This window comes from Gigantopelta aegis, chromosome 7 (assembly GCF_016097555.1).
Source record: "Gigantopelta aegis isolate Gae_Host chromosome 7, Gae_host_genome, whole genome shotgun sequence".
Taxonomy (NCBI): domain Eukaryota; kingdom Metazoa; phylum Mollusca; class Gastropoda; order Neomphalida; family Peltospiridae; genus Gigantopelta; species Gigantopelta aegis.
In genome coordinates this window covers 22,378,515-22,395,728 of record NC_054705.1, presented here as the reverse complement: position 1 = coordinate 22,395,728, position 17,214 = coordinate 22,378,515, and the positions used below count along the sequence as shown (strand labels likewise).

The 17,214-nt window shown below is 37.8% G+C and overlaps 1 protein-coding gene across 1 annotated transcript; it reads right to left on the bottom strand.

Moving 5' to 3' along the window:
* Positions 1–262: 262 nt before the first annotated feature.
* LOC121376818 lies at positions 263–16,381 on the bottom strand. Its single transcript, XM_041504589.1, has 4 exons — positions 16,288–16,381; positions 14,495–14,716; positions 11,334–11,573; positions 263–3,831 (listed from the first exon to the last, which is right to left on the bottom strand). The coding sequence occupies exons 1-4, from the start codon at positions 16,343–16,345 to the stop codon at positions 3,590–3,592; spliced, it is 762 nt and encodes a 253-aa protein (XP_041360523.1). The 5' UTR covers positions 16,346–16,381; the 3' UTR covers positions 263–3,589.
* Positions 16,382–17,214: the final 833 nt, after the last annotated feature.

Below are 17,214 nucleotides of genomic sequence, written 5' to 3'. Positions count from 1 at the left end.
TTACTTCGATAAACTAAGTTTAAGGGACATTCTTGAGTTTGCTGCAATTGTTAAGATGTTATCGACTAACAGAGACATTCTAACGATAGCAATTATATACCATATATATTTTTCTGCATACAATATTAGTGGCTGTATATTAAACGTGTTTCTGATCGTTCTAATATTTGTACTAGGTTAAATTTAATTTTATGTCCTAAAATAGTTTTTTTTCGTACGCACGAAGTTATTTGAAAAGAAATTCCGGCTTGGGCTTCTTACAAGCACATTGAATATATCGATACTGATATACTAAACAAGTTAATATATTTAATATGTAAGTTTGATCGCAGAACTATTGTATTAGTCGGAAACATCTTACAATGCAGCAAACTCAGGGATGTCACTTTGCTAAAATTTACTTTGAAACTACAAGTTAAAAGTATTCCAGTGTCAATTTAAATGTATGTAATGCAATACATTTAGAAAGTTGGACAAGGGGACATGTTTTTAATGTTTGTTTGTCAGACCAGGAACGAGTGAGAGAACAGCCCTTGACGTCCATTGACGTCCGCCTTTTATACTTGTTTCATAAGTATCACTTGACGTCATAACAACCAATAAGAAATTACGTTACGGTAGGAAGAGATCTATCTACCTTTTCAAAATAAATATAATTTCATTTAATAATTACGTTATGCGCAAAATTGCTCAATAAATAAAGTAATTGCTTTTAGGTTCAGCTTCAGTTTGCAATTTACAGTCTGTAAATGCACACTCTAAGTCCTGAGAAACTTCACCTATTATTAATAAGTCAGATTAGCAAAAAGCAAAATGATTACCAAATTAAAATAATTAATACTGGTAATTTCTAAAGTGTGCAAACATAAAACTAGCATTTCTTAATTGCTTTTTCAATCTAAAATTAGCGTGAAACAATTTCACAGAAAAAGCTTTTAGAATATTCGTAAAAACAACAGTATTTACTAGGCACAAAGACAAGTCTAATGTGCACAAACATGAGACTATCATTACACAATTGCGTTGATAGTCTTATTTCAATATAAAATAGTTTTAATGAAAAAGCCTTTGGGGATATTTTAAACACGACATTATTTACCTGGCACAAAACAAGCTATGGTGCATTGCAAATACACGGGGAATTAAAACTAATACACACAAATTCTAATGTGCATTAATATGAGACTATTATTACACAATTGCGTTTTCGATCTAAAGTCAATATAAAATGTTTTTAATGAAAAACCCTTTGAGGTAATTATAAAAACAGCATTTTAATACTGTTGTTTACAAATATTGTGTGCCGATATATCCGACCTTAGCAACCAGTATGAGTAAACAGGTTCTTAGCGCACAAGAATATAGTTCCTAAAAAACACTAATATTACGGTAATCAGTTTTACGGTTATTATTTCACTTAATTAAACAAATTATTTGCCATGAAGTACAGACAATATTAGGATACGTTTAACTGAAAGAATAGCTAATCGATCGTACAAGTTTTCAGCCATGTTAAAACAGTCGATCAAACGGAAATTTATCACAGTTTATTTATGAACCCATGGAATGTTTTCAGTGTGTAAGTTCACACACGTTGCAATTGAGGAACTATTTGCATCAATAATATTAAATCAATGTTGTGTCATAACTTCTATATGCACAGGAATGTGGGAACTAAATAAAGTCGAAGACCGCAAGGCCAAAACACGGACTTCAACATTAAATTAACACATTTAGCGATCGTAATACACTAATATCCCATAAATACATTACGGCAACTATTTACAAACATAGATTCATACACTATAAACATATTAGTATGAAATACAACTAAATGTAGCAGGCATTGTGCATCCTAACGATCACTAATACAATAGTTACGTAATTTCGTTTTTGTCTATAGTGCGCGACACGACAAACTGCACTATTAAGAATTTGTTTAAACAATAACTATAATAAATGATATTGTTCCAGACATTATAGAATACAAACAGATATGGAAATAATTACTACTAACTGTATAAATATTCTGTTTTGTCCTATAAGAGAAGGCAACTCCGAAATCAAAATTGAGCTCAGAATACTAGTAAGGAAACTCTCCTAGGAGAAGGAAAACTCCAAACTCCAACCAGAGTACAGAAGCTATGTATGAGCATTAGCGTGGAAACCGAAAGGAAATATCTGTACATGCACCGAGCTCTATGATGATGATGATCATCATCAAAAAATATAAAAATAAGATAATTTTATTAGATGAAAAGCAAAGTCGATTTACGAAAAAATAATCTCTTTCGACATATTGTTTATTTTTCAAAGAATATATTCCAATGTAGAAATTGTACTGCATTACATAGAGTAATTAATGATGAACTGTGCTGCGTGCTGTAACCTCACCGTGGTGCAGGGGTGTAGCATTCTTTTTGAGAATGGCCAATACAGCACAAATGAAAATTTGAGTTTAGGTCAGTATATATCTGTGATATTTGTATTTTTGCACAGTTCGTTACACTGTTTTTATTTAAATCTTGAATTTTTATATTGATGTTGATCATCACTTTATTTATTTGCATTACCATAGTTTGACGCCCAATAGTCGATGTATTTTTCGTGCTGGGGTGTCGTTAAACATTCATACATTCTATATATAATGGCCTGGATTTGAACTTTTTTGAAGTCAAAATAGAAAACGGTTTTAACAAAGTAGAACTTGTAGAAAACGTTTACCACGAATAGAAAATTCTCAACAAGTATTTTTACTTGGAATAACATCATTCTCATCTCTAGTTTCAGCATATTGCATTTAACATGTTTCTATTACTTTTGTATATATTTTATTTTTCAATAGTGAAATGTACATATTCTTTTAGAAGTTTCCGTTTGTGTGGAGTCTATACTATTTGAGACAGCCACTGTGTGCAAAATTCTAATCATGTTCCCCTTCAAACAAGAGGCGGCAGCGCGTCCGCCTGAGAGGCTGAAGTCGTAGGATCGACCCGACCCTTCCTCTGACTGGAACCTTTTCCTGCCCCTTACTGTTAACGAAAACATGCAGATGATCTCCTTTTATGACGTTATGTCAGAATTATCAAATGTTTCACATCCAGAAGCCGATAATCAATTTGCTTTAGTGACGTCATTAAACAGAGTAAACTAATTTTATCGCCCGAGAAATATATATAAGATTATACAGTCTTTTTTTTTTTTAATCTTTCGAATTTCACAAATTATAATAGGTAGAAAACATTTTCATTAATAAAAACAATTCTGAACCAGTATTGTTACTTGCATTAAGTTCTTGTTCATCTCAACTTTTAACATAATTATTGTATTTAAAAATGTTCTATGACGCTTTGCAATTGGTACATATTTTATTCAGTAGTACATTGTTAAATTTCTAGGATATATTATTCTTGTTTCACGTTGTCTATAAATTTTGAATCAACCATTATATGTATGTTTCTAAAAACAAACACTAGTAGGATGTTTCGTCCTGGGAATTAACAGTCCTCCTGTAGACAAAACATTTACATCGTCCTTCAGACTCTACCCCGTGACGAGATACGATTTTACAAACAGTTTGTCGCCCAGACTAGCAGAAATCCATGCCATAGTAATCCCAGTCTGGACTGATCTCCTTGATGTCGTTAAAACTTCCACTAGCGATGAGTTGACACTGTTCAATGCTGACATTGATGTTGAAAGCCAAACAGCCGGTTTCCCTTTCACATGTCGTTAAGCATTCCATCAATGACGTGTCATTTAACTGCTCAGAGTGTTGACTTAACAGACGTGTTCCCAACTGACGCCAGAAATACTTAAAATTATCACAACCTGAAAAGTCAATATATTAAAATTTTGAGTTTCTTTTTCGGTGCCTTATGGAGATAACAACATATTTGAAACTCTCTCTCTCTCTCTCTCTCTCTCTCTCTCTCTCTCTCTCTCTCTCTCTCTCTCTCTCTCTCTCTCTCTCTCTCTGTATTTATCAAATCACAATTCATCTCCGTGAGTGAATATGCATCTATTATGCAAGGGAAATCTGTGTGGTCCTTAACCATATGACTTACGCCATATATCCGTAAATAAAATGTGTTGAGTGCGTCGTTAAATAAAACCTTTCTTTCTTTCTATTATGTAAGGGGTGGGATATTAGTCAATGAGCCGAGCTCCCATCTTTGACCGACCCGTGTGTGGTCGAATTAATAAAGTTTTATGTTCATTAACCATATTTAATTTTAAACCATTCTGTAATGCAACAAATAGAACATTAGTTGTTCGTGTTACTTAAAATGATATCCAGCAGACACAAGTACATATATTCATACCTGCTAATTACATTGAAACTAAAGGAAAAAGTGACTTTTTAAAACATTCACAGTCTATTTACTTTATAATGGTATACATGATCTAACAGTCATTACATATTTATACGTTTTGCACAGATAGTAATGCTGGGTAAGAAAATCAATATGAATCTAGAGATAATAAAAGTATATTGTCACCGATGAAAGGTTTTTACAGCCAGAGCTTGAAAAACCTCATACGTAGGAAATAAAATCATTAAAAGTCCACCATATATTGTTTGAGAATTTTTGTATAACAAATAGCTTCACTGGAGTAGTCAACGATGTTTATCATAACACAAACAATACAAATAACATTAACTTCCATTAAAACAATCCATTGTCTCTGTGGGTGGGGCTAGGGTCAGAGTGGAGGATGGGGTCATTATATAGCCTATATAGACAGAAAGTATTTTGTTACGTCACTGTATGTTTCAGTGCTAAACATATCCTTAGTGACGTCCTGCCACTGTCGTTCTGCTAGTTAACGCATCTGCCGCTGCCAAATGTAGTGGTGCTGGGTGCGACAGCATCATTTCCCCTTTAGATCAGAAGAAACTGAGTTTTAGTAAAGAGGGAGTTCTTTTCTGAACATTTAATAACAGTTCTCTGTATTAATCTGGATACTATTATATAGCTAAGTTTAATAACAAGAACTGAAATGGCCTCATCAACATTCACCAGAAATTTATTATGAATTATTTCCAGTTAACTAAGGCATTACAACATAATTTATAATTCAAAATTGCCGCTAATGTATTAGCCAGAACAAGGACATCGTAGTGCTCGCATTTTACATCAACTTGGAAGAGACTTATATGTTATTGAATTATTATTATTATTTTTTTTTTTTTTTTTTTTTTGGTGGGGGGGGGGGGGGGGGGGGGAGGGGGGGGTAATGGAATTCATTTATACTGACCTCTTGCTAAATGAGATATTAAACTACGAATGGTGTACAGAACATCCATGCCAGTTTGAGTGTATTATGTACACTACTGTCTATGCTCATAAGCTGTATTTGAACCAAGGCATCAACGGTATTAGGTATAGGGAATATAGGTTGATGAAAATGGACAAAACTGGCTTATGTGACTTCATCAAGTATCTCCAACTAAATGGCCTACTCCAACATTTGTGTCACCTTTATGAGATGATGCTCCTTTCTTTGCCACTGTTAATAGGTGGACAGCATAGTTCTAAAGGAGAAGAGAGCTTTGAAGATAATCCCAGACCAGGAAGCTCATTCATCCATTTCAACTTATTTTCGTGCTTATATCCAATTAAGGTTCAAGCACGGTGTCCTGGGCAGACACCTCAGCTATCTGGGTTGTCTGTCCAGGACAGTGGGTCAGGTGTTAGCTGGTTAGTGGTTAGTGAGAGAGTGTATGTAGTGACCTTACACCTACGAATTGAGCCCTTATGAACTCGCTCTGGGTTGGAGCCGGCACCGGGCTGTGAACCCCGTACCTACCAGCCTGTAGTCCGATGGATTAACCACTGCGCCACAGAGGCCAGTCCAGGAACATCCTCAATTGCCATCCATTCCCAGTCTGGAGCTCCACGCGGTAAGACGTGTTTGTTTCGCTTGTGCACACCGCACGTGCTTTCGTGTGCTCGACTTGGGGTCCTTCATTTCGTTGTTTTTGTCAGCGAAATGAAGTTTTCTACTGGGATGTATGCGGCCATTGGAACTGATTGAACGCTGGAACGCTTCTCGTTTCGACAGCCTGCACCACCAGGTTGGATTCTTTTTTAGCGAGATTCCTTGCCTGCACGTCATTTCTCCGTCTGACTGTCGACTTGTTTTTTTCGTGACTCGTATGTTCGCGTTTAGTTTGTACTCGTCCGAGCCTGTCCTAGCAGCACTGGAAGATTGACCCATGACGACAGGACTATACCCTAGTCTGATACTCTCTCTCGTTCAGACGGAACCGGCTTCTCAAGATCTGTATTTCAGCACAGCACTACCGACTGTCAATCTAGGGGTTTTCTTGACGGGATGCAACCCATCTCGTCCCTTTAAGCTGTGCACCCAAACGACCTTAACGAGGCCACTCGCGTGGACATATCGATCGGACATATGTCGAAATTACTTCTTTTTTTAATATTATTAAATAGTCCGATCCTCTCTTCTTTCTCTTATTTAATTTTGGACTGTCCTTGTAAAATGCTCCAAATTATATATATATTCGGCCGAGCAGTCAATTTTTTTTTTTTTTTGGCTTGTAACCTTTCTAAAACAAATTATTTAATCTATCTTCTTTACTAATTGCTATTTTCAAAATTCTCCCCATTTACACCCCCCTCCCCCCCCCCCACTCCATCCCGAGTCAGGCCACCGATCTTATCGGAGGTCGGACTCGGGATGGGCGTGTTCGAAACGCTAGTGGTATATGGGCACGTTAAACTAGTTATCATCATCATCAACTGCCCATCACTAATGTTGATAAAATACAAGCATGATCGACAATCGCCACCAGCCAGTTAAAAATATTATATGGAATGAATGTGGCACGGTAAAGGTTTTCTCATGTTGGGTGTCAACGCACCTGCACACAAGTGTGCTGTTGATATGGCTGCAATGCATGCCTCTTGCTTTGAACTCATTGGAACAGGGCGGTACTTATCTCAGTGGTACAGCGCTCGCCTGATGCGCGATCGATCTAGGATCGATTCCCCTTGGTGAGTCCATTGGGCTATTTATCGTTCCAGCCGGTGCTCCACACCTGGTATAACAAAGGCCGTGGCATGTACTATCTTGTCTGAGGGATGGTGCATATAAAAGAGCCATTGCTGCTAATCGAAAAGAGTAGTCCATGAAGTGGCGACAGCGGGTTTTCTCTCTCATATACGTTTGGTCCTTAACCATATGTCTGACGCCATATAACCGTAAATAAAATCTGTTAAGGGCGTCGTTAAATAACATTTTTGTTTTTCATTACAACATCCACGAAATGTCCACCTCTCTTAAATTTCACGAATCAACTGTCTAGCTAGCATTATGTAACTAATAATGACACCATGTCTGCTGTGGAGGACGTTTTACATCACGCGGAGGAAGCCTTCTACATCAGAGGGATCCAGGAACTCCATCATCGTTGGCAGCAGTGTCTGGACCTCGATTATTATCAGTCAACGCAGTCCATCATAGTTAGGATCAAAACTGTTCAGCCACCCATCATAATGTTACCAGTCCACATTTCCTATCGCTATATAATTGATATATACTTATCATTGAATGTTTCAACCAAGACACTGGTCACAGCAAAGAAACATGAAACGGTTGCCTCTTCCCTTCCTTTAATGAATAAAACTCCGTCCCTAACATCACAATATTGCTATAGTTGATGTAAAATATGATATATTACAATTGTCTTGTTCTGGCTGATATAGTGGTGGTCATCTTGGATGTAAGTGATATTGCAATGGCTTGATTAGCTGGGATTAAAGTACTAATCAGAATTATACCCAGGTGATTTTCCAGTCTTATATATTAGTTATATACAGAAATATGAGATGTATTTACAATTTTACTGCAAAACATATGTAATTTGAAATAGACTCTAATACCCAGTTTTACATTGAGCATACCTGAGACCACCCTTCTGCTTAGCTTAGTACTTGTGACTTGACCTGTCAGCTTTAATCAATATCAATCTGGGTGTTATAGTCTGTTCCAAATTACATATGTTTTGCAGTAAAATTGTAAATACATCTCATATTTCTGTCTATAACAGTTCATTTATTGTCATGTTTTGTACCGGTTGTTTGAATACCATAACAGGTCATGATAATACTGACACATTTTTATGGTTTTTACTCCAGGGATTTTCATAACTAATATATATATACTACTCAAAAGAATTTAAGGGTCAGACGATATTTTCGACATAATTTTCTGAATGTCAATTATATTAGCTAGACCATAATGTCACGCATGGTATTGTTCCATTTTGACGAAAGTGGGTCTAAGCAACCCATAAATGAATTAAAATCCACTGTCATTGACACTGTCGACTAGTTCTAATGGCGAAAACATGCTTACATTTGCACGTAAATTAGGGCGAAAGCGAAAGGTCTGCTAAGTGCCCATAACTTGCTTTTTCACAAAGCGCTTCATTTGCACGCTTTGCACGTGTATTCCATGTTCCCAATGCTGAATTTCCGTATAATTGGAGCTTGCGTTCGTGTACGGTGCACACTCCAAATTCGACAATGGTACGACTTCAACTGACTATCGAAGATCGAGGAAGGGCTATTGCTTGGCTTCAGGATGGCAATACGCAAAGAAATGTTGCTCTGAGACTTGGTGTCAGTCAGAGTGTCGTTGGCCGACTGTGGCAACGGTACCAAGCAACGAATTCTGTTCGAAATCGTCCCCGTTCGGGAAGACCCCGAAGCACTACAAATAGAGAGGACCGCTACATCACCAATATGGCTCTACGTCAACGCACAACCACTGCACGCCGATTACATGACAATCTGCGGACTGCGACTGGAACTCGAGTGTCTGATCAAACCATACGCAATCGTCTGAGAGCCAATAATGTACGCTGCAGTCGCCAGGCTGTTCGACCACCACTCCTACCACGTCACAGAACGGCCAGACGTCACTGGTGCACGCTTCATCTGCGGTGGCAACGTGTTCAGTGGGGTCGAGTGATGTTCACTGATGAGTCCAGGTTTAGTCTCCAGTTCAACGACGGTCGGGTTCGTGTCTACAGACGTCCTGGGGAGCGCTTCGCTGACGTTAACGTTAGACAACGTCACCGGTTCGGTGGTGGCAGCGTCATGGTGTTGGGCGGCATCTCTATCCACCACAGGACCCCCCTCTATGTGGTGGATGGCAATCTGAATGGAATCCGCTATCTGAATGAGATTATCCGGCCGTTGGTTCTCCCAGGCCTTCAGCATATTGGCGGCGGGGCAGTTCTGCAGGATGACAATGCCAGACCCCACCGCGCCAGGGTGGTAACGGACTTTCTCAGACAACAAGGTATCGCCAGGATGGATTGGCCAGCATATTCGCCTGACTTGGCCCCAATAGAGAACGCCTGGGACGAATTAGGCAGGAGAGTTCGGGATAGCCATGCCCCTCCGGCCAACCTTCATGATCTGGGTCAACTTCTTATGGCAGAGTGGCAGGCCATTCCCCAAGAGTTCTTCAGACGTCTGATCAACAGCATGAGGCAACGATGTGTCGAGTGTATTCGCGCCAGGGGTGGATTCACACACTATTAAACGAATGTTCTAATGTGTAAAATCCATGTTTGACAACCTTCAACTTTGACAGCATGTCATGTGACTTTCTTGTATACAGTGACGTTTATTTGTGTTTTTTTGTAAATATGGAACAATAAATTAAATTTTTGGTGTAGTTTACATCATCAATCTAATACACTCTGAAACTTATTTGGTTATACATTTTTGACCCTTAAATTCTTTTGAGTAGTAATATATAAGATTGGAAAATCACCTGGGTATAATTTTGATTAGTACTGTTAGTTCATAATTAATCTTCGACCCATAAAACACTGTCAGGAACATCAACAGTTTCGTTATAGTTGATACAGTATTGGAGATGTTTCCAGTTCTGTTTTGACAGCCAAACAACATCGTGGGTGCCGATCTACAAGGTTTATTAACGTATTGACAAACACTAAAACACGGCCCTCTCGGATTTGTTTACCATCGGAATGATACATGTTAACATTGTGATAACTAGCTATAGCTACTCTATTGGAAAGTCCATGCATTTTTGTTAAAACAATTATAACGGTTATATTTGGTGACCTCAGATGGTACCAATCTTTGGTCTGGCTCGTGGACTGCTCGCGTAATGTATTCGGTTATTTCATGTTAGAGACAATGGATCAGGACTGGTATATCAAAGACCGTGGTATACTGATAGGAAAACGTAGCGGATTTCCTCTATAAGACTATATGGCAAAAAATACCTAATTTTTGACATCCAATCACCGATTATTATTAAATGAATGTGCTCTAGTGGTGTCGTCAAACAAAAAGAAACAAATTGTTATGTAACTAAATCACATAATGATTGAATGAATGGATGGATGGAACGATGAATGAATATTCAACGACACACCAGAACGAAAAACTCATCGGCTACTGTATGTCAAACTATGGTAAGTGCACAAATTAAGTGATCAACAAAATCAATATAAAAATTCAAGAGGTAAATTAAAACAGTGTCTTTAACTGTGAAAAATACAAATATCACAGATAGATAAAATAAAAATTTGCAATAAAATTCAGTATCACGAAGCAATTAAGACAAAAGTCCATCATATTTCTTCGTCCACATACATGTATATGTATTTTAGTTTCTCTCAGATGAATGCACTTCACCAAAATGTGGCGTGCCGTCAGAATACACAGGCAGTGCTCAAACTGAGGTGGACAATCTTTCTTCAGAAAAAATCAATGGCTTAAGTATGTATGACCGATGCGAACACAACACAAGACTAGTTCACCCTTCCTGCACTGCCTATAGGAGGACTGCCACTCTCGAAGAACTGGCTTGGCAGCACGGAACTTGTTCGCAATCGCACCGTTCCAGTCATATTGCCAAGTCGGAAAGCTAAATTGGTTAAAGTTTATTTTGTTTAACGACACCACTAGAGAACATTGATTAATTAATCGTCAGCTATTGGATGTCAAACATTTGGTAATTAAGACTCATAGCCATCAGGGGAAACTCGCTACATTTTTCCTAATGCAGAAAGGTATCTTTTGTATGCACTTCCCCACAGACAGGAAAGCACATACCACTGCCTTTGTCATGTTGTGGTGCAATGGTTGGAAGGGGGAAAATCCAATCAGCTGAATGGATCCACCATGGTTGTTCAATTCCTGCGACGCAAGTACCTCAAGCGAGCACTCCAAGACCACTGAGCTAAATCCCGCGCCAATAAATTGGTTAATACTATATTTAAAATCACTAAACCACGGGGAAATGGTTCTTACCATTTTCTTCATAGCTGTATATTTGAACTTCGCACAAGGATAGTACATCTTGGCTATGCTTTACTTTCCATTTCCTTATACGGACGAATCGGCCTCTGGTTGGTCCGTCGCACGTAAACGTAGATTTGCCTGTTGGCAGCTCCGCTCCGGTGTAATTCCAACAAACGACAGAACCGGTCCTTGAACATCCTTGAGGGTTTTGTGAAAAGATTTCGATAACAAAACTGTGGAGTCTTTCTGCTGTAATACAATAATTGTTCCAATAGTTAAAATATAGATAGTTTTACTGCGAACTGACAGGCACAGTGTGTTAAAGGGACATTCCTGACTTTGCTGCAATTTTTAAGATGTTATCGACTAACAGAGACGTTTTAACGATTGTAATTATCAAATATATTTTTTCTGCATAAAATATTAGTAGCTGTATTTTAAATGCCTTTCAGATCGTTCTAATAGTTGTACTAGGTTAAATTTCATTTTATTTCCTAAATACAGTTTGGGTTTCTTACAAATATTAAGACGACCAGAAACACATTGAATATATAGACACTGATATTCTAAACCAGAAAATATATTTAATATATAAGTTTAATCCTAGAAATATTTTATTAGTCGAAAACATCTTACAATGCAGCAAACTCAGGAATGCCCCTTTAAGGCAATTTTGTTATAAGCGACCGATATAGTAAAAATTATGAAACCATTTTGTTATAAAACAAATAATACGAACCCATTATAATGGGGTCATATTTGGCTTCCCCGTGACCATTTATCGGGGACAAAATTTGAGGGTGGATACAAGTAGTTGGGATCTTTAGACATTTTTTTAGCCCGCATGTACCTCGCGAAAGTTCCGCAAAAACCACAAGACCATATCCATGATGGCCGCCTGAGGCTATGCTGGAAATTTGAAATCACCATATCTCACGCAACATGCGAGTTTAGATCATGAATAATGTGTCTATTGCAATTGCATAGAGGGTGCCTACTTACATGCAAATCCAAGATGGTCGTTGTCCACGATATTAATAATTTAAAAACAAAACCGGAACTCTTGAAATAGTTGGGTTAAACAATAAACGTCGTGTTCATTTGCACTAAACGGAGGATGCACAATATGTAGGTGTGTTTATTTTTGTTAAAAATGTGAACTCTTCTTCTTTCTGTTTCGGATCCCAGTCGAGGCATGGGATTTTTAATCCAGATACCGACTCCAAAGCCTGAGTGAGTGCACCGCAAGGCTCAATGGGTGGGTTTAAACCACTTGCACCGACCAGTGATCCATAACTGGTTCAACAAAGGCCATGGTTTGTGCTATCCTGCCTGTGGGAAGCGCAAATGAAAGATCCCTTGCTGCTAATCGGAAAGAGTAGCCCATGCAGTGGCGACAGCGGGTTTCCTCTCAAAATCTGTGTGGTCCTTAACCATATGTCTGATGCTATATAACCGTAAACAAAATGTGTTGAGTGCGTCGTTAAATAAAACATTTCTTTCTTGTTTTCTTCTTGTAATAGAAATAGCTCAATGGGTCCACCGACAGGGGTCGAACCCAGGCCAAACGCACATCAAATTAGCGCTTTACCACTTGGCTACGTCCCGCCCTTGAAACCATGAAGGCCTTTAACACCTTTGTCGTGGACTTTGTGTATGGTGACATGAGCTCAAACCTTGCAGAAACCTTCGATAAAAGTGGTGCTAACTGAATATTAAAACAAACAATGAATCTCCCACGAGACAGAGATTATTTCGAATAACACTGAACAAGCACCAGCTACCTCGCCTTCATCTATCTCTGCCATTTCCTTTACACACACATTCCTCTTCTTTTGGTCCTGGCTGGAAATGCTTTAAATGGCAATACAATGAACATCCAGGAACGAAGCATAGCTCACCTGATGCGCGATTGATCTACGATCGATTCCCATTGGGCTATTTCTTGTTCCAGCCAGTGCTCCACAACTGGTGTAACAAAGGCCGTGGTATGTACTATCCTGTCTGTGGGATGGTGCATATAATATATCCCTTGGTGCTAATCGAAAAGAGTAGGCCATGACAGTGGGTTTCCTCTCTCTGTGTGGTTCTTAATCATATGTCCGACGCCATATAACCGGAAATTAAATGTGCCGAGTGCGTCTTTAAAAAACAAAAAAAACCCTGTATTTCCTTCTACAAAAATGTAACACATGTGTTGAATTTTGAAACTTATTTACTATCTTATTTACTGGACTTAATCCTACATGGTGGGTGACGTAACAAATGCCGTGGTATGTGATATCCTGTCTATAGCATGGTGCATATAAACGATCCCGTACTGTTAATCGGAAAGAGTAGCCCATGAAGTGGCGACAGCGGGTTTCCTCTCGCAATATATGTATGGTCCTTAACCATATGTCCGACGCCATATAACCGTAAATAAATTGTGTTGAGTGCGTCTTTAAATAAGCCATTTACTTCCTTCTACTAAAATGCAACACATTTCTTCAATTACGAAACACTTATTTACAGGACTTAAAGGGACATTCCTGAGCGTGTTGCATTGTAAGATGTTTCCAATTAATAAAATATTTCTACGTTTAAACTTACATATTAAATATATTTTCTTGTTTAGAATATCAGTGTCTGTATATTCAATGTGTTTCTGGTCGTCTTGACATTTGTAAGAAGCCCAAACTGGATTCTGTCTTCAAATAATTTCGTACGTACACAAAACAAAATCTTATTTTACGAAATAAAATGAAATTTAACCCAGTGCAAATATTAGAACAATCAGAAACACGTTTAACATACAGCCATTAATATTTTATGCAGAAAAAATATATTTGATTTGTAATTATAATCGTTAAAAGGCTCTGATAGTCGATAACAAATTAAAAGTTGCAGTAAACTCAGAAATGTCCCATTAAATCTTACAGTGGCACCCGATTCAGGACAAGCTCTATTGCACTTACAGTGTTCACCTCTGTTTGTTATATCAAAGGCCGTGGTATGTACTATCCTGTTTGTGGGATGGCGCATATAAAAGATCCCTTGCTAGTAATGAACAAAAACAAAAACGTGTAGCGAGTTAACCATATGTTTGGCATCCAATAGCCGATGATTAATAAATCAATGTGCTCTAGTGGTGTCGTTAAACAGAAAACAAAACACGCTATTGCACTTACGGAATCTATCTCTGTTTGTTATGGTAACGGTGTGAACATTATACGTTCCCTGCAAGTCAACCATCCACCAAGATTTGCTGGCAGGTATTTTGGTGTGGGTACAGCCATCGATATATGCATTAGTTCCCGTCTTCCCATCGACGGCGAAACTGGAAACATAAGTTGAATACGTGCTGCTCATCACCGTAGGCTTATCACGGGCGATGTTAATTGCCAAATTACCTGAAATATAATAAACAAAGAAATACGATCACACTAAATAAATAATTAAATACAAACTAATAAACAGACAGATCGATCGATCGATCGATAGATAGATAGATAGATAGATAGATATATACTGTAGATAGATAGATAGATAGCCATACAGCTATATAGATAGATATGCAGAGAAATAGATAATGTAGATAGATTAAATAGATAAGATAAATAGATAGACAGAAATGAAGGCAGACAGCTAAATAGATAGACAGACAGATAGACAGACAGCTAGATAGATATATAGATAGACAAACATACATATAGATACATAGATACATAGATAGATACATAGATCAAATTAGATAGAAAGATAGATAGATAGATACATACAGATAGATAGATAGATAGATAGATAGATAGATAGATAGATAGATAGGATGGATGGATGGATGGATGGATGGATGGATGGATGGATGGATGGATGGATGGATGGATGGATAGATAGATAGATAGATAGATACATAGATAGATACATAGATAGATAGAGATAGATAGATAGATACATGGATGGATGGATGGATGGATGGATGGATGGATGGATGGATGGATGGATGGATGGAAGGATGGATGGATGGATGGATGGATAGATGGATAGATAGATAAGATTAAATAGATAAGATTAGATATATAGGATTAGATAGATAAGATAAATCGATAGATAGACAGGACATGTTTCATTTACCAACGCACTCAACACATTTTAATTACGGTTATATGGCATCGGACATATTGTTAAAGGGACATTCCTGAGTTTGCTGCAAATGTGTAAGATGTTATCGACTAACAGAGACTTTTTAACGACAGTAATTACATATCAAACATATTTTCCTGCATAACATTAGTGGCTGTATATTAAATGTGTTTCTGATCGTTCTAATATTTGTACTAGCGTACATTTCATTTTATTTCGTAAAAAAAACATGTTTATCGTACGTACGAAATTATTTGAAGACAAAATCCAGTTTGGGCTTCTTACAAATAGTAAGACGACCGGAAACGCACTGCATGTACAGACAGTAATATTCCAAACAGGAAAATGTATTTAATATGTACGTTTAATCGTAGGAATATTGTATTAGTCGGAAACATCTTACAATGCAGCAACCGCAGGCATGTCCCTTTAACAACCACAGAGATATGAGAGATTAGCATGAAGGGATCTTTTATATGCACCATCCAACAAACCGGATAGTACATACCACGGCCTCTGTTACACCAATTGTCGAGCACTGGCTTGAACGAGAAATAGCTCAATGGGCCCACCACCGGGAATCGATTCTAGATCGATCGTGCATCAGGCGAGCGCTGTATCACTGGGCTACGTCCCGACCCTCGATAGACAGACAGATAGATACAGAAATAGTTCCTGCAAAATATGTGATGCGTGTATGGACACATGCGCGCGCGCACACATGCACATAGAAACTGTAATTTGTGTAAATGCTATTTTGAAGTTGCATAGCAGTATAATAATAATAATAACAACAACAACAACAACAATAATCAACAATAATATTAATAAATCGTCTTACTTCCACAAATGATGAATAAATCGACAGCCATCAACACGAAGTAGAAGTTGGCCACCATGTTCACTCATGAGATGTAATAATACGTCTGATAATTTTTGTAACAGTTTGTAACAGATATATGGTCTCTGTTATGGTCCCTGTGGGTTTTATCCTGACAGGCATGGTTGATAATTGGCTTTAATTATTCAAGATTTTCAAAAGCTCATGCGCTGATGCACAAGTATCCGTTCCAGATTAATTGTTGAATACATTTTCAAATAATATATACTAAAGTCCACTGAAACCTCACCACCCAATGCCCAGTTATTGGTGACGTACGTATGAGGTTGCTTTCTTACACACCAGGTGGTGAGAACAGCATGTGTTATTTTTGATAACACATAGTTCTTACACATGTACGTGTGTCGACAATTTCAAGGCATACGACTGGTTGCTCCTAGATGATGACTAAATCACCAATGATATACATCCGATGAAAACTACACGATGGAAATCGATTACACTGTGACGTATAGTTAACCTGACAATCATGTGTCTGTGACGCATAAGCCAGTTACACGTGCAGCGGCTGTAAATAACGTTTAGTCGAAACATATGTTAAAATTAGCTTAAAACCTGGGGTTTTGTACGACATGTAAGAATAGAATAATACATTCGTATCAGTTAAATACCATTTATCTCACAAATCGTTTAAAAACGTATCAGAATCGCTTTCGCTCGTAAGATATATTTTAAAACAACTCATTGTGAGATAAATGATATCTAACGGGCCACGCATGTATTATTCTCTATTAAAAACATACACAAACACCCTAACCATGACACACAATTTGGAAGTTATTTGTTGCTTACTAGAAGTAAGCTTCCAAGTACACTAAATCAGTCAAACGTATAGGTATTTCTTCTGAAAACATTTTTACGGCAGGA